Source organism: Caloenas nicobarica, chromosome 2 (genome assembly GCF_036013445.1).
Source record: "Caloenas nicobarica isolate bCalNic1 chromosome 2, bCalNic1.hap1, whole genome shotgun sequence".
In the NCBI taxonomy this organism is placed as follows: domain Eukaryota; kingdom Metazoa; phylum Chordata; class Aves; order Columbiformes; family Columbidae; genus Caloenas; species Caloenas nicobarica.
In genome coordinates this window covers 32,958,548-32,977,059 of record NC_088246.1, presented here as the reverse complement: position 1 = coordinate 32,977,059, position 18,512 = coordinate 32,958,548, and the positions used below count along the sequence as shown (strand labels likewise).

At 36.0% G+C, this 18,512-nt stretch overlaps 1 protein-coding gene across 1 annotated transcript in view; it reads right to left on the bottom strand.

Annotated features, from left to right (window-relative positions):
* Positions 1-18,512, bottom strand: part of HDAC9 (histone deacetylase 9) — a 280,108-nt gene that overhangs the window by 74,760 nt on the left and 186,836 nt on the right. The window contains exons 19-20 of the mRNA XM_065627268.1: positions 17,905-18,024; positions 17,469-17,566 (exon numbers count right to left, since the gene is read on the bottom strand). Coding sequence (XP_065483340.1) covers positions 17,469-17,566; positions 17,905-18,024 — 218 coding nt within the window. The remainder of the gene's footprint in view (positions 1-17,468; positions 17,567-17,904; positions 18,025-18,512) is intronic.

The window sequence follows — 18,512 nt, the reverse complement described above, 5'->3', positions numbered from 1 at the left end:
ATTTGTCACTGTTTATATGCTAGTTTTTAACAAAAACCTAGTGTGAAATAAGAAGCAAAAATCACAATTTCTTCAATATTATTGAGTCAATCAAGCTAAAAGCTCCAACAGAGAAACCATTCTAGGAAGCCTCCCATTAACATTGTTCTCTTTTCAGTCTTAAGGTACCAATAAGGTCCCCTGGGTAGACAGCAGAGGAACTCAAGGTTCTTTTTTCCAAATATAAAATCATCTTATGTTCAAAGCAGAAAGGACATAAGGAAATGAATCACATCTGTATAATTAAATTTTTCAGCTAAGATCTGAAAATGTATGGCTGCTTTCCACATTTTCTTTCAGGGTGCTAATGCAAATTGTTTCTACACAGCAGGCTGAACCTTCTGTTTCCTCTCAACAACTTGTACAGTGCTGATTTTTCAGTGCAAAAATCATAGTCTGATCTGGGCAGCTAATACTGTTACAATGATTATAAGAATACTTATCTAGATTACTAAGAGTAATAGTATTCATAAGCAGCATGGGCAATATGAAACTTAGCACTTTGTTAATTCCACAATCCTTACACAACCTAATATGCCACAGATATTATGGAACTGCAGTTACACAATGGCTTCCATTAAATAAAAAATTACATGTTTTTTAATTTAAAATGTGTGAACTATTAGTCCGTTTTTCAAAACATCTAAGATAGGATTGACAGCAAATTCAAAGTAATTCTCCATGTTACTGTTAGAATAGAATTTCACTTCTGTTTAAAGCATGATAATATACAGAATGCAATGGGAAGTCTTTTAAATTTTTAAAGAAATATTCAATTTGTGTGTATTTTCCTGTGTTTTATTACAGCACTATCAATCACTGTAGTTATTTTGGAATACTGTACATATGAATTAAATTAAGGAAACAGAGCTATTAGGAGAAAATATGCAACTAAAATCACTCCCTGTTTTTTCTTAATCCTAAACCTGACCTTGTTAACAAGCAGGTGCAAGACTTCACACCACAACCAAGAACAGTAAAGAAGCATGCTGACCTCATTTTTCCTCTAATTGTTCTTTTCTCCAAATTGTATCAGCTCCTGTTTGTTTTATGTGATATTTCACCATCATTCCCTTTTATTCTTTTCAAGTTTATTGTACTCATAGAGTACAATCCTTTGATCTCCCACATCACACGAAAGTAATCTATGAGAATATAGCATATGCCACGATATGAGAAATACACCCCAGTTGAATTCCTCAGTCAAAAGAATTACATACCTATGGCATCCCCTGTGACAGTTCTCTGCAGTGAATTATTCCCATGTTGTTATTGACTATAGCAATGAACAGTCACACTCAAAAAGCCACATGTATATAACTTACGTAGGTAACGTCCTTATTAACTCTTTCTGTCTGCTTTACCGGGGTAAAGGATGCCAGAAAGTAATCTATGATTACATAAACAGGTAAAGCATCCAGCATTGAATTAAGTGTTCTTTGTGGTATTTATCTTCCAGTTACCCTCTTGTTATCAAAGAGCGTAAAAAAAATGTAATGAACAACAGAATGCAGTGCTGCCAAAACATACGTCATGCTCGTTGCATCTAAAAGTGACTTACTGAACCCAAGTGGTTCAATTTACCTCTTCTTTACACATTCTAAAATGATACAAAGGAGGAATAATTAAAAGCAGAATCAAAATCTACCTGAAAATTTTAACATGAGAGCAGACAGATACACAGAAAGATGACATCTAACAGCCATTTTTTTAGATGCGTCACTTTAAAGATGCAGGAATTTCACAGAATTAGTGAAAGTAAAGAAGCTCAAAATTTATTCTTCTCTCAGCCAGCGATTTACTGTGTGGTCTCTATAGTGTTTTGAAAATGCACAACACAACACCAGTATGTCAGGTCATGACTACTTGATGATTATTTTGTTAGACTTCTTTATTAAATTGTAGATTTCCAAGCAATTTTAAGTAAGGTGGAAATTATGTAACTGTGTAGCCCCGAGCCCCCCACCTATTAAAAAAAACCCCTTTTTGGTAATAAGCATTGTACGACTTTAAAAACATCGTTCAAAACCTTGGGAATAAGTGGTTTAAACATCCAGGAAATTTTTTCCTGCAGTAAAATGCTTCCTCAGTCACTATCTTCTGCTTGGCTTACACCACTCACCTAAGCTTAATTTTACCCTATAAATTAAATCACCAGTAGATGTTATAATTCTGTTTCTTCTATTGAAGACAGCATTAGGCATGTGTGCCAGGTATGAATTAAATCACCAATAGAGTATATAATCTCACTTCTCCTAGTCAATAGTTTCCAGTATACTATAATATTATTATAGCATAATAATAAATCTCTAAATCACATTAGTCTCTACAAAATGTGAATGTAGCTGAAAGTACAGCCAGATAAGGATTATGTCTTACAACATTAATGGCCCAAACTACCTCTTAGGTAGCATGATATCAAAAGGAAGTTTCTGTCTTGTTATTTAGTTATAAAAAGTGAGAGCAAACAAAATGTTCTGTTTAATAAAGAGTAGAACATCTACTCATCTGGAAACATTGCTTGTAAGAATTCTCACACTCTCACACTATGACACCTACACCACTATTTTCTCACAAAACAACCTGTAGTATTAGAAGGGAAATTATTTTTTTCTGATAATTGTAATGAATTATGATGATCTGAAAAGATATTTTCTCAGCTCAGAGAGAGATTAATTAGTGCTAATACAATATACATCAAGATATATGCAGCTCCCTGTGATGCTGGCTAGGAGTTTAGCAGGTTAAAATTTCACAAACTGTTGATAAAAATATTAAAACCTGCTGCTTTTCTTTAAAGCATATAACCAACTTGCCATTCTACTAACATAAAACATGTTAAAACGACAGGCCATATGAAAGGGAAGAAAACAAGAAGCCTTCAGGCTTCTTGAATAAGAGTCCTTTGTGTTAAAAAATCTTTAGCTATACATACATAAAATTTGCATTATAGCATACATATTATTTATAAAATAACGTAAGTTGGAACTATCTCAAATTACAGAAGCCTTCTTTGTGAAACAGTGTTGCCTTAAGGAAAGGGCTGAATATTCTGCAGAATGTATGTTTGTGACATTTCTAATTTTTATGAAGGAGTCCAAGACATTTCTAAGCTTTTAAGAAAAACAGAAATATTAGCTCCATGAAAAAAATAGAAAAGTTCACAGAGTAAACAGCATCAGAACTGATTTTTCAGTCCTCCCTAGTTTGTCTGCCGAGCTCATGGAAAAAACGTTTGTGTATCTTGATCTGAACTTCACTGTTTCAATCCCACTAGCAAGTAATATTCATCATTTCTTTTATTATGTGCTAGTGTTGGTAATATGGGATCTGGCCCAAATTGGCCAATATTATACACTTTCATTGGTCTTGGGAGGTCCAATCCTGCAAACATAAATGCACATGTTAACTTTACTTGGGCCAGTAGTCTGATTGACTTAATAATGATTTAACATGCAAATATATTCAGTCACGCATTTAAGCATTTGCAGGATCTGTCCCAGGTTTCCTGACAGCAGTCTTCCCAGGGACCTCAGTGGCCCCAGACACTGGATCCTGAATCTTGAGAGATGTCCCTCCTCCTATCGACTGTCTAGATTTGAAAACCCATTCAGGCACACAAGTTCAGCTTTTTTTTTTTTTTTTTTTTTTCCCCAGCAGCACCACCAGCTGGAGCAGCTAAAAAGATTAGGACCAAACTCTGAAAGTAATTATCCTGAAGAGAATAACTCACAACTAACATTGCTAGAATACCTCAGTTGTTGCTTGCCCTTACAGTATTTCACAGGAGCCTTTCTGGTTTTGGAGAGCACATTACAAGTTACCCTCAAGATATCAGGCTGGCTGTAAGGAGTCGGTTCTGTGGGGTGTCAGGTCTGCAAACACACCATAGGGGTTTCCTCACTTATTCCCACTTCAAAGAAGCATTAAGAACAATTTCTCTTTATTACAGATTTTAACTAGATTTCTTTCCCCTGTGATGATTAATTAGGCGTTTGTTACAATTTGCCTTCTTTCCACCTCTAAGAATAAGTGTCCCCTTCTGCTAATCAGACACAAACAAAATGTTTTGAAAAGTAATCACTTGCTAAAAAAAATGGAAATTGGGCTTCTGTGTTGTGAGGAATGTACACACATAGCACAGTGAAATTTAACACGGGTAAATGATCTGACTACCTCAAAGTGAAGTTTTTGCCTTCCTACAGTGGCCTTTCACCCTGCCCTTTCCTCCAATCTGAGGAGAGCTGATGTTGATGGAACATATAATGGCTCCTTTCCTGTGTAGTAAAGTCAGCAATAAAGCTCAGTAATTAAGGTGACCGGGGAGGCCCAGCCCAGCAGGCTAGTGGTGTGGCGAACACTTTCAGAACTTCAAACAATATCAAAGTCACTGAAAAACGGGCCTAGTTCAGGACTGGTTTGAATTAAGCCTCACTTCCACACGCACTTTTCAAATCCAAGCTCAAACAAGAAAGCCAAGGCCTTCTGGATTTCATTAGAGCCAATTATCTTATCTGTTTCATCTCAGGCCTGACCCTAAGGCTGGCAAACAGCTATTCAGTGCGTTTGTGTGGTTGTTTGAGAAAGCCTCCAGCTAGCCAATGGCCTGAGGAACTGCTAATTAAAACACAGTTGCCCCCTGCCTCTAGTGATTAAATATTTTCGAGCTTTTGTAAATAATTTTTCCATTCTTTGCCCCAAGCCTCAGAGGTCCAATACATGCAGTAATTTATTTAGTTTGTCAAAGAATAGTGCTGGAAATAAAACTAAAATAGAAACTTAGGAAACTCTTATATCTTGCTTAAATTCTGCAAGTAATATTCTACGACCCTGCAAAACTTGTATACTGTTTCCTATGTAATTAAGCCTTAATAACCTTATTGTGTTTGAAGCGATACAGTGTGCAACAGGCCCTACATTTTGTTGATAATCATCATGTTTCCTCAGATGTCAACAAGATACATATGGTCATGGGCTTAATGAGATCTCAGACACTGTGGAAATGATATTGAGCAATATCTGTGCTCCTGAGACGAGTTGACAGAAGGTGGATCACACTTCCAAAGCCTGTTTGGGGAAGGAGTCAATCTCACCAGTAGCATATCCACATGCCTCAGCTGACAAAGAACAGTTCCATAATACAGGTCTGTGTCACCATGTCGCAAATAAATTCTGGTCATTCAAATTTGCATAAAAGACAAAGAACTACGTCTTTCACCTGGGCTAGAGGACTCAATCCTCGCATCTCCCTCTTTCGAGCCCTGGGAAGACACCCCCTTTTGCATCAGATCAGGGGACCTGGTTCCAGCTTTGGTCCCAGTCAATGCACCAGCTCATGTGACCCCATTTCTCACATGCAGCCACAATCACCAGTATTGGGGGTGTGTACCATCATACAAAATGATGAGGAGAGGAACAGCTTACAGCATCTGCCAGAGTAATCTTTTAACTCCTTACATCTTACTATTATCCTTAATTATAAAAACCAAAATTATATTAGTACAATGCATTGGAGGTATTGTCACGAACCAAAGCCTCATTTCGTAAGACACTGCAAAAAAGGAATAAAAAGATGGCTGCTGTCTATAGACTCTATGGGGACTTGGGGAACTACAGGCAGAAGCTGTACAAGCTAGAAAATTAGAAGTAATCTTAGCAATATAGGAATTTAACTGCTATCAAGTTTTGTGGGAGGCAATATAGCAAAATAGAAATATTATAAAAGATTTCAAGGAGGCTAATGAAGTAGTTTTGTAACTGCTCATGAGAATACCCCACAAGTATGAACATTATCACTGGAAAAAGCAGAAACTGTACCTGGTACCATGCTCTGGAAAATGAAATTCAGAGGCGTGTTCTGAGAATGACATTGCAATAATAAACAAAATGGCAGAAGCTTAGAAATCACTTTTGCTGGTTGGAATGGTAGTACATTCTGTATTTCGCAGACATGCTACAGAAAGAATTTGCAAAATTTAGACACTGCTGGGTTGTGACTTCCAACAGAGAAGGTCAAAGGTAACACAAGGACTTGTCTGAGTGACAGACAGAAAGATGGTTCTGCCTATAGAGAGTGGCAGTAGGAATGTCTTGGGGGTAAAAGCTTGGTAAAGTTGAGCTTGAGCTAAAGCCAGATTTCCTTGATTAGTGTACCATAAAGTTACTATACGTTTTCATACTGCACAGAGGAAACATACATAGAAGAGAGAAGTAATTGGCTGACAAACAATAGTTGAATTTGCTTTGTGGTTGAACTGTCCCCAAACAGACACAATGGAATAGGACCAAGACCACAAGTAGAATGTCATGGAATCACTGAAGAAAGCTCAAGGAAGAAAATGTGATTCTTCCAAAAGACAAGCTAAAGGAGCTATGTGAAATGCTGGGTGGAGGCCAGGGGCTACCAAGCATGGAAGCCAGGGAAGGATGAATTTTCAAGACAAAGATCACCAGGGTAAATAAAAGTAGATGACACACAGCCTATGGAAAATGAGGGTAAAATATAGACTCTGAGCTTTGGGCTGAGCAGGGTTTATACTCAGAATCGTTTCAGAGTAAAGGATGGCTGAGATGCTATTTTGGAGAATCTCTAAAAGTGAATCAGAGGACAGACAGCAATCTGTACACTCAATCATCTTGGGGACAGAGAAGGAGATAAGAGACAGGATGATAGACAGCTTCACAGCACTTTTTCTTTTCAATGAGACATGATTGTCTCACAAGGGACAAGAACCTCTATTGAGGGGAATGAGAGGTTAAATAGAAAAATACAAGAAAAGTTTTTGTCCCAAGTAGACCAGAAGATGAAAAAGAACGAGTCCCAGGTGCCAGCAAAAGAGTTTGAGAAGAACAGATGAGGAGCAACTTTGTGATCAGAGGCATGGGACAGAGCTGTGGGAGGAAAAGGGAAGTTAGTGCTACTGTGAAGAATTTGGTGAGTAGTCAACTTATGACTCCAAGAGAAAAACGTGAAAGGAAAAGGAGAGGTGAAAGTATTTTCTGTATTGGAAAATTATTTCTACTGTTTGGTACTATTGGAAAAGTATTTCCAATACTTGGAAGTTCTTAAATTTGCTTTGCAAGACCACAAAAGGCAACACAAAAACTTCTTGGTTTGTTTAGTGATTTTTTACATAGGGGCCTATGACTGAACCTGACACAGAGCAAGTCAAAATTAACTCAAGAATGCTCATCCATTGCATGTTTTCACTTTCAGGGGCAGCTAATACTTGTTAGCAGTGGCCCATCTGATGGTATAGAGTGAGAATGGAATCACTGCCTTCTTGATCAGCTGGAAATCACAGAGTCTTTAAGCTGTTACAAACTCTGTGTTTCTTTTGTTGGCTTTGCATGCAGTTTCAACAAGAAATATATTGAAAAAGATGGGCAACCTTTTGAAGCACTTGCAAAGGTTTAACAACAATACTTTCTTAATCAGTAAACATCTTGATTGGAGAAGTAGGAGGGTTGGATTGGTTAGGAAGGTAATTAGCCCCTGCTCTCCTATCAGCCTAATAATGTAGGATTAGAACTGTAACTTTTTTGAGAAATGTACTAATTTACCAAAACATAATCTTTTTGTAGAGGTGCATCACAGCTATTTTTCAGAGGAAGACTTCTTTTAAGAGTGAGGGAGGAAAAAAATTACAAATAGTCTGACAGCAAAGGAATTAACTTCAGATGTGATGAGGTCAGGTTCAAGTCCCTGATTTGTGAGAATGGGGGACAATAAATTTTTTTCAATCATTCAGGGGTGGAATTTCTCACTTCAGGTTTTTTTCTTCCTTGAATGATGTCCTCACAATGAAGCTAGACATGAACATTGTCATGAAAGAGTTTGAAACACACAGTTGTTTTCTTGGAAACTTTCAAATAGTTTTGGTTTTGTTCCAGTGTAGAGGAAAATCACATGTCAAAACCACGGACAGTTGCTACTTACTGGAACTGCTGTCTTTAGTCATCTCTAATTAGTAATGCACAGGAGCGAGAAAGCAGCAGAGATCGATCAATTTACTGACAGGGAGAAAAGAACTAAATAAACTGCCTCTTCCCTTCAGCCCTCCACCTTATATCATCTGATATGCATGTACACGCCTGTGTATGACATAGGAGAAATGCATCCCAGAAATAGCTATTTCAACCTGGTATATACTGTGCTGTAATTTGTTTGGTTTCATTTTTCATGATTTTTTAATTAATTTAATTAATTAATTTCATTAATTTTTTTGTAACTTTATTTTAATACCTGATATAAATATGACTAGACTGCTTGTGGTAGGTAAACATATGAATCAGATAAAGAAATATTAAAAAGCTTATTTTGTTTCAAGGCATAACAACACATGAAAGTGCTTGTATATAATCTTAGAGACCTGATGGGCTAATTATATTAAATGGTTTCATGAACTCTTTCAACAATGACTTTTGCAAGAAGCTACTATTTTGTATACATAACTACACCTTAGCCATGAGTTATGCTGGTGTGCAGAACTGAGACCTGCATTAGCTTATGACACAAATGATCCATTTACTTCTAAATCCAGACCCTAGCATATGTGATCACAGGACAGACTCCACTTTGCAGGAAAAAATATACAAATATGCCAAACATGGTAAATCACTGCACAACAGCATTTTTTCTTATACTGCCTGTAAGAAACAATTAATGTCTAGGAGTTTGAAGTCTGCTGGATTCCCTCACACTGGGTAACAACTTATTCTTCAAGAAGCTGCATTGATTTAATGGGATTACTGGTGGCCCAAGCAGTACTGCTAACAACACATAATCATGAGTCATAGACCTCCCTGAAGTTTTTCATTAGATATCTATTTTTGAGACATTTATGTTTTCATAGTTTCAAACATCTCTCCACAAGACTAAAAGCTGACTTTTAAAAGTAATAAAATACGAATTGGTGCTCCAACAACACCCAGTAACAAGAAACCTCATAAGATCTTGCAGCGCTGAGCGCAGTGCTATTCAGCATAATTCAGGATTTCAAAATCTTACTCTTGCCAGATTTTTCTATTTTTCTTCAGAACTACTGGAGTTTTATTTGCTAGAATACATTTTCTATGAAAAAAGACTTGTTCCTTTAATTCAATTACTTTACAGGCAAAGTATAGCACAGGTACACAAAATCATTAAGATTAAAAAATATCTACAAGGATTTATTGGTGTAAAAGCACAAGAACATCTAGGCATGCCCTGGAGGTACCCACACAAATTTATACTGAGACACAGGTGCGTGAGTACACCCAGAACCTCACAATACTTCTTTGCAATCCTGCTTATGTTTGAAAGGAGCGAAAGAAAACTTCCCATTTCTTTTTCTTCTTTAAGTATTAAAAGAAGAATAGGGGAGGTCTCATTAGCTAAGCTGGCTAAAGAAAGCATGAATAAGAACTGTGTAGCTGAAAGGTCTCTGTTTCTGCTGGTCTTGAAACAACGCTTCTGTCTGATTCTGGATAATGGGCTTTTAATAAAAATATCCACCAAAGGAAAACAATTAAACAATACATAAAGCACCAGGGTGCAATCTAGTGGTTCTGTTACAGTCTGGAGCTGTTCCAGCAGAGAACATGTGGATATTTTTTACAGGCTAGAGTGTAGTTCTCAAAAGTTATTATAAAGCAAGAAAATTTAAATTGGTGCCGGACATGTACACAATTGCTCAGTGTTGCTGTAGAACTTTTAATTCGGATCTGAAATTTGTCTCCATCTAAATGCCATGGATATTTTGGCTTTTAGGATAAAATAATCTTCTGTATTCTTGCTGCTGTTTAATATCTTCTAGGATGTTTCTGGTAATATTTCTCACCTTTCCATCAAAGTAGTTGACAATATGGCAATTCTTTATCCATCCACCTCTATTCTTTCATCTTTCTGGCCTGACAAAAATTGGAAAATAGTTCTGTTGGAAAAGAGCTCAGGTTCTTTTCAGTACATTGAAACTACAGACCATGTATGGCTTGGGGTTTTAATCAAATAGTTTTTAACCTGAACCACATAAACCTGACACATGCCATATTTTATTATCCTTTCTCCTCCACCCCCTACTCTGCCATGTCAATAAAAGAAACTGTGCATCTGTAGAAAAGCCGACGCTAATTAATTTTTGTAATGAAAGGTTTCATTTTTGTAGTTCTCGTGAATGAAAGGAGCATCATATACAGTTTTTTAAAATCCTGGTATATTAAAGGTGAAAATTTAAGGTAGTTTGCTGAGAAGAAGTTAGATTTTCCAAATAAAAATAAACAAGTAGGAAGAACAAGAGGTTGCAGGTTATAAACAGTGTTGCCAGTTTTAGTTTTATGGTGAACTTTGAAGTATAACAAAATGTTGAAAAGCTGTTTATACCATACCAGTGCTTCAAATGCTTTTAACTCTGCTTCTCCATTTCCTAAGGACTCTCAGAAAATTTGTCAAGAAACAAGAAAAAAGCATGAAAATGTACCATTTTTACAAAAACTCCACTACCACATTCAAAAAAATATTCAAAAGCCACAAATCCTCAGGACTGCACATTATAATACATATGAAACTTCTACTTTAAGCAGATTTAAAAAATGTTATTCCAAGTAAACTTCTAGCTTCTTCAAACTTCTTCAAAAGGAACAGCTGAAGCACTCTTAAGTCATCTTTTTATAGCTGTTTGGTATGCCTTTCTTCAGATTCTCTTAAGACATTTTCTATGGCAGAAGGGAAGAGAAAGACATCTCTGGTTGAAATGCTTATCATTTGAAAACACTTGGAAGAAGTGGACAAAATCAGAAATACAAAAGTGATTGAAACTGTAACTTACGACTCCACAGAATGCTGTGGGTGACTGAAAGCGAGCTACATACATCCACACAGAAACCATCATATAGATATCCTAGAGCTTCTATGACTCTGCTGTATTTTTCTTCATAAGAGCAGTACTATGCCCATGACCATGCAGAAGGATTTTGGACAATTAGCACTCTTATAATGTCCATCTGCATTTAGGTAAGTCATTCTCTGCCTCTCATAGGTACGACTCATATTCTGCCTTCCTCTTTAAGCACTGAAGTGCTGAACACATTGCTGTCAGCAAATAGACTAGAGAAACAACAACAACTGGGATAATCTTTACCAGTTATTGTAAAGCAAAATATTGAGAAATATTGAGAAATGCATAACTTGTTTCTGTTAGTAAAGATAAACATGGTATTTTGCTAGTCTGAGGCTATTGTCAAGAGAGTTCACTGTTAACACAATAGATTCAAGTTCTGAAGAAGGTTGTCTACTTCTACTTCCTTTATAGACTCATGAGGCTGAGCTGCTAACTTGGCTTTTTTATTTCTTCTCCCACACTTTTGGTTTTTTATCTCTCCACATTTGAACCAGAAACCAAGTCTTACCATATTTTTCAGTCTAGTATAATATAGGCTCAGAAGCAGCCTCTGGACATTACAGCCATAAAAAATAATAGCATTAAGTTATGGGTATTTAGAATTACTGTTGAAAAGAACCTTTTCGTCAAAAGCTATTCTTAGTGAAATTCATTAAATATCATCACAATATACTGTTGTTCTATGACCCACTGTAAATAGTTAGGTACAGCCAGGAAAAATGTATATTTTTGTCTCCTACATTCTTTTACTATGTTTATCAGAAACCAAGGTTTCTACTCAGTCAGAGAGTTATACAATATTGTAGAACAATGATGTCAAAGAAAGGCATAATGATATTAAAAATAATATAAATCGATGGTTCGCCCTCATGTGGTATATTTAGCTCATTTCTAGAAAATAGCAGAGCTTCAGAGATGGGCAATTAAAATTATTTGGCAACTGGATATATTTTTAAATGAAAAGAGACTGAAAAGACCAGAAATATTGTATTTTGAGAGAAGAAAAATAGGAAAGGACATGACACAGATAACGCAAATGTATTTAAAATAATAAATATGGATAGGCAAGAATGTGCACTTCATCTACAAATGTAGTACATGAACAAATGGACATTTAACAAAAGTAGAAGACTAGTGATTTGAGCTAAAAGAAAGAATTTTTGTTTTTCATGCACACATACGTAAGATCATGAAACTGAATACCAACAGGATACATAAAACTTATTAAAGTTATCTCCAATTCCTTAGTGTACAAAAAGTTATTATAAGTAAAATTTACAGGAAAATTAAATTAATGTGTACAAATAGATACTATCTATGTACACTTAGGTGAAAAATCATAATGAAAACATAGAAATATTTTCTCCGAGTATGCTTTTTAGGGTTTGTGTATGAAATTGTAACTTAAAAAGTCAAAAAAATTAATAGACAGTACCTATGCTGAAACAGAGTTAACAAGGAGAATACATTTGAAAAACAACAAAAATACATTTACAAAGTTTTTCATGTGAAATGTCAAAATTAAATTTCATCAGATCAGGAAATACAAAAATAAGACCAAAAAAAAAAAAAAAAAGGTTGGTATACATGAATGTAATCTCTCAAATAACATCAACTATGCCCTGTAAGGCCACAAGACTACAATGACTATTTCTCAATATTTTTGATCAGAGATTAGAATACAAAGAGTTTTAAACATATTTATCTTCTCCCCAAACAAGCACTGGGGACTGTAAGACAGAGCGAAGGTTTTCTGCACACCTTCATTTTATTTCATTTTTACACTTTAACATATGAGGCTTGAAGCATTTTTTAAATTTTGAATTTTCTTTGTTTAAAAACATTATTTTGGAGTAATCATACATTTTGTGTTGTCTTTTAAATTAGATCATTAATATAGTTCACTCTTAACTCTGCCTTAATGTCACCTATGTCTTTCGAATTTGCTCACCTTCTTAAATTAAAATCATACATATGACTGCTAAAAATTGAACTCAAAGATAATATTATCATGAGCTATTTCTAATCATTCCAAGAAACACACACACACACATTTCATTTTATGTAAGCTTTTATGGCCAGGTTCGTTGATACGCTGTGGCTGTTTTATGCTACTCTGGAGTAGAGCAAAGCAGCCAGAGCATACTGGCTGGTTAAGCTAAATTTACAGCTCCTTTGTTGAATCAAAGCAATGCAAAGCAGTTGGAAGGCACACCCCAGTTTCTTTCTGTCTCTTGCTTCTCTCTCCCTCTTCTGAACACACACATTTGTTTCCATTGCCTCCTGCGTCTTCTATATTTTGCTCTATGGAAACACATCTCTTCTGTCCTCCGTAAGCCCCGAGTACATATATATACATATATATACATATGTGCATGTACAACACAGACCTGAGCCTCTGCTGCCTGCTTTACTGAGCACATCCGGTATAACATGGAGCTTATGAAAATAATTATTTGAACATTAGTAGTTGACTATTGCTCTTATTTTTTCTATAACTGTTGGCAGAAGAGAGTGGATTATATCCTCATAAACTCGAGTGTAGAATCATCCTCTTAGAAAATAGCCACCATCTTCTATTGCTTTCAAAGAGATTAACACAAATTTAATCTGAATAGGTGGAAGTAAATGATGAAAAAAACCCTCTATAGAGAAAGATACACCAGGCCTTGAAAATAATGGAAAAGAGCTGTGCTTTTTTGTTATTATAGTGGAAAAGAAGAGATTCCTGCCCTTTAGAAAAAGGACATTCTTTCAAGGATTTTTGTAGCTAGATCGGTTGCTTCACTATGGTGAACATCAGACAAAACTTTTCCTGCAAAATTAAAAGGTATTTGATTACTGCACTTATTTTCCATTCTACAGAAACTTCTCTCCTACTACCTCCTTGTAGTTAACATGAGCAAACATCTTAGAAGAAATGAGAAAGAAATGGAAAGGAAAACACATTCCTTTGTACATGAAAGAGCAATCTTCATCTCCAAACTGGCTACAGCTATTTACATTTGATTTTGCACTAGAGTAATTTTCAAAATACAACAAAGACTTTTCATGTAGCACTGAAGTCAAAATGGCAGATACAAACCAGCACCATAATTTTTCCTGTTGCCCACTAGAGTCCCACAGGAGCCACTCAGTCACCATGCCTTTGAGGTGATTTTTCTGTGTTATGCCTCTAACCCATCTTCAAATTTTCTGCATTTTTACACATATAGTTGCTTTTCCTGAAGAAACAGAAATCTTTTCTTGAACAGTTTGGAGGAAGAGTAAGGTGAAATCTCATTCAGTCTCAACAAGATTTACTTAAAATAGGTTTATTTAATTATTCATGCACTGGAAAATGACTAATATTCAGCTAACTGCGTGTATATATATATCTATCTATATGTGTGTAAATGCTTATACTGTTCTACAAATAATTTCTGGCCTAAGAACAATATATCTGATACCAAATACATAATCATATGTAATATGTGATTATGGGCAAAAATCTAGAGGCATAAAAAAGCCTTGGTCTCTATTTCTGTGGACATTATCATTCAGAAGGATCTCTGCTGTGAAATTTGACAGTCAATCAAGCAGTAATGAGCTACCCAGTGTCATGGCTGTTGACACTTCAAATACATGCTTGGTGCAATTCCAGGAAGAAACTAGGGCTCTGTTGGTGAGAAAGTGAAGGTTATGTGCACCTCCTAGGGAGCTTTAGATGATTTTAATGCAAATTTCTCAGTTCCTAAGAACTCAAAGGATTAAACTCTAGAGGCAGTCAGAAACCAGGAAGTCTCAGCTTCTCTACAAACAGGCTCTACCCATATGCAAATTTATTCACACCTTGGTTATTTTGGAGAGGACCTTCACCAATAACCTCGGTCCACTGGGGAGCAGGTATGAAGAGAAAATCTCTTCAATTTTGTACCTTATTTTTCTTTTAAAATTGAGGATGTCTGACATTTCCTCGCCCTCCTCCCCCATTAGTTAGGTTCTTCTCTGTAATTCTGTCTCTAAAATCAATGTATTTGAAAAAAAAAATCAAGGCCATTTTCCTATGTACAAAACTCATTGTTTATTTTCTTAAAACTGACCTGTTGCTGGTCAAAACTCCAGAACAACAGCTAACTTGCTGGAGTATTTTAGCAGCTCTTCTACTGATTTTCTCCAAGACTACACCTTCCTTTCTGTCTATGGCTAAAGAACTGAACTGCGGATCTCTCTTTCCTGACTATTGTCTCACAATTCTGTCCTGGCCAAACTGAGAATGGAGTTTACATCATGTGTGACATTTTGGATAACAGCAATGGATAGATTCTGGTCCACAGATTAAATGTCTCTTTACTACAAATTGTGAATTTACCTAGCATTCAGACCAGATCCATAGAAAATAGCTATCCAGTGTATTCTACATAATTTATGGATTTTTGTATTCACCCTCCGAAGTTCCATGCTGTTTGCTTCACTGAACACCACTCAAAACTCTCATACCTGTCATACCAAATCCGTATCAATAAGCCTTATGGAGGGCACAGAGACTGTGCCCAGGCAAAAAGGGGCTTAGGAGGTAGGGAAACATTTCCTGTCATTCCTACAGTTTTGGAGAAAAAGAAAAAAGCAGTATCATTTGTAATCAGTCAGCAGCATTATATTCCTTAAAAAAAAACCAAAACAAAATCCCCACAATTTAACACAATGAATAACCTTCACATTAATTACAACATCAATCACAAGGTTAAATAGATGCATTTAAAATAGCAGCATTAAATTTTACACCATCAGCAATTCTTTTAAGGGAGATCCCAAACTTTATATTGAATTTATCTGCACTGAAAAAAATATATAATTAAGCATTTATTTTAGTGCTATGTCTGCAAATGCTTAGTCAGTATGTAGTAGCTTACATGAATTATATTTTCCTGAATACTGCTGTTTTACTCAGGCACAGATATCGAAATTCTCTCTAACTCTGATGAATAGTAATAAGTACGGCAGCAGTATTAGCCACTCCAGACTATTTACTAGTGTGCCTTGAACTAGGACTGCAAAGTACATATTGGAAAAGGTATTATTAAGCCCAAGTCTTTGTTGTCAGAATAGCAAAGGTAATGATTGTGGTTGCAGTCTCAGTTATGTAAATCTTCTGTCCAATAAGCTGGGACCACCCTTCTCTGCAGTGTTAGATTGCCACATTACCTATACCATTACTGGAACAGATTGGATCCAAACCAAGAATTTTGGCTGAACATACCAGACATATTAATATCAGACACTATTACCAGTGATTTGAAGCATCCAGTTCCCTAACTTATGTAAAATCTCATCAAAGAATAAGACAGATCTTGGAAAGATCTTGAGGCAATACTGAGGTGTAGAAAATTTGGAGCCTGCCACTATTTTTTTTAGATTCTTTTAAAATACAGGCAAATGTCATAAATAAAATTAAAAGCTTTTCTATAATAACAGTGTGATATTGTGAATGTGTAAGGCTATTTCTGTGTCTAGGGCTTAGACTTTGAATTCAGATTTGTTGTTTAGCAGATCCTCTGCATATTATTTCATGTACTGCATGGGCGTGCTTCAGTAAAAGAAATGAAAATGAGTTTTATACTTTTCGTAATGTATTTTGGATAGCATATAGTCAAAAGTTATATAAGGTAAATGCACTATTTCAAACTAAAAGTCTTGAAAGTGATCGGAGATACATGTTAGTTGTCTCATTGCCTTTCCCGTATATCATTTTCCACTAAATGAAACCTCTTTTCAAACACATAGCATGTGCCCAGTCTTGAGAGGTGAGTGCCCATTAAACCATTCCACTGGATTGCTTTACAACGAAAGGAAATGATGTATGTAAGATAGAGCTACTGAAAGTCTAAAAGAGTGTGTTTTAAACTGGTTTTATCTCCTCTGGTCCCATGAAAATAAGACTAAAGATTATGACGCATCACCTATGAAAGAATAAAATTTCATTTAGAATGAGCTATTGAGAGCAAAGAGAAATACAGCATGCAATATTTCCTATCATTCATACTGAGGTATTTCACAATTATTTTCTTTTAAATAAATAACATTTTATTGCAACTCATAGGAAAAAAACCCAAAACAATTGGTCAAATCTGTGAGCATCATGATTATACTTTTAAGAGAATGAAGCATGCTGGGTTTGAATCATATTTCATATTGTTTTCTGTCTGCTCTACTTGCGTGTAACTACAATCAACATGAATGAGAACAGTAATTTTCTTCTGCCTGGTATAAAGGCTTACTTTTAAATTTTGCAGGTAGAGGAGTGAGCAAACTCAAAGTAATCTTACTGACATCATATAATAATGATAATATGACTAACCAATTAAACCATTAGACATACTTTTTGTCAATTCTGAGTGGATGATCATGACAATTAAATTTTATTATTTAATAAGCTTTTGTATACTGGGATACCAGAGTCAAGTTAGCTTCATCATGGGTCATTCTCCTGTCTTTTAAGATTATATTAGCTGTAATTCATGTGTTTATGTTCTACAATCACTTTTCATAACTTTAAAAGAAAAAGGTACGAACCTGAATGCTGTGAGATACTCAACATCGCCCATAGGAGGATCCAAGCCACCTGTCCAAGCAATATTTATGTTATACCCTTCACCAGGGCCACTTCCAACCTGAAAAACAGGAATAAAATGCCAAAGGGAGTGAAGAGGATGAAAAAAGAGGAGGAAAAGAGAGGGGGGAAAAAAAAAAAACCCCACACAGAAAAAATTCTCAGGCATGCTTTAGAAACAAACATCAAACAACATGTCAGATCAGCCCAGTCTTGTTTGACAAGGACTGCTCTGGGTTATGCACTTGTTCTCCACTGGTCCACTGCTCCCAGTGGACAATTTGGTAATCTGGTGTAATTTAAAGAACCAGAGAAGGACAAGAAAATTAGGGGTAATCATGCAATGCAATTACCTGAAAGATACAAATAAAAATGGGGCTCTAAAGAAATAAACCTAACCTCATTTGGGGCTCCACTGCCGGGGAAGAAGTTGCCTTCATCATAGCGATGGAGGGAAACATACAGGATGCTGGGGTCAGCATAAAAAGCCTGCTGTGTACCGTTGCCATGGTGAACATCCTAAAGGAGAAAGAAAACAGATGACAAATGTAATAATGTCCAACTCGGTGTAGAGAGCTCAGTTCTGCTTTCTTTTACCCCCCTCCCACTTTCTCTCCCTGTTTCTCTCCCTCTCCCTTGCCCTCCTTTTGTCTATCCCTTTCCCCCTCCCTTCACCACCCCATACTTCCTGAACTTTCAGGCAAATTACTCTTTAATGCACTCATTTTTTAAACTGGCTTCTAAAAATCAGGAAACCATAGCGAGCGTGCCCTGGAGACTCCAGATGAGCAGTCATTGAGAAATCCCAGTCCTTTTGTACAATTAGATATTTATACACCGGCTCTTTGTACTCCTTGCTTCAGTGATGGAATCTAGCATCCTGTTTTATGGAGGAATTTTATGACTTATTAACTGCCAACAGTTCATAACCCCTCAGGCTTAATTAACTAGCCTCATTGGCCTCTGAAGAAAGACTAATGTTTAAACTACAAACTAGTATTTTGCAG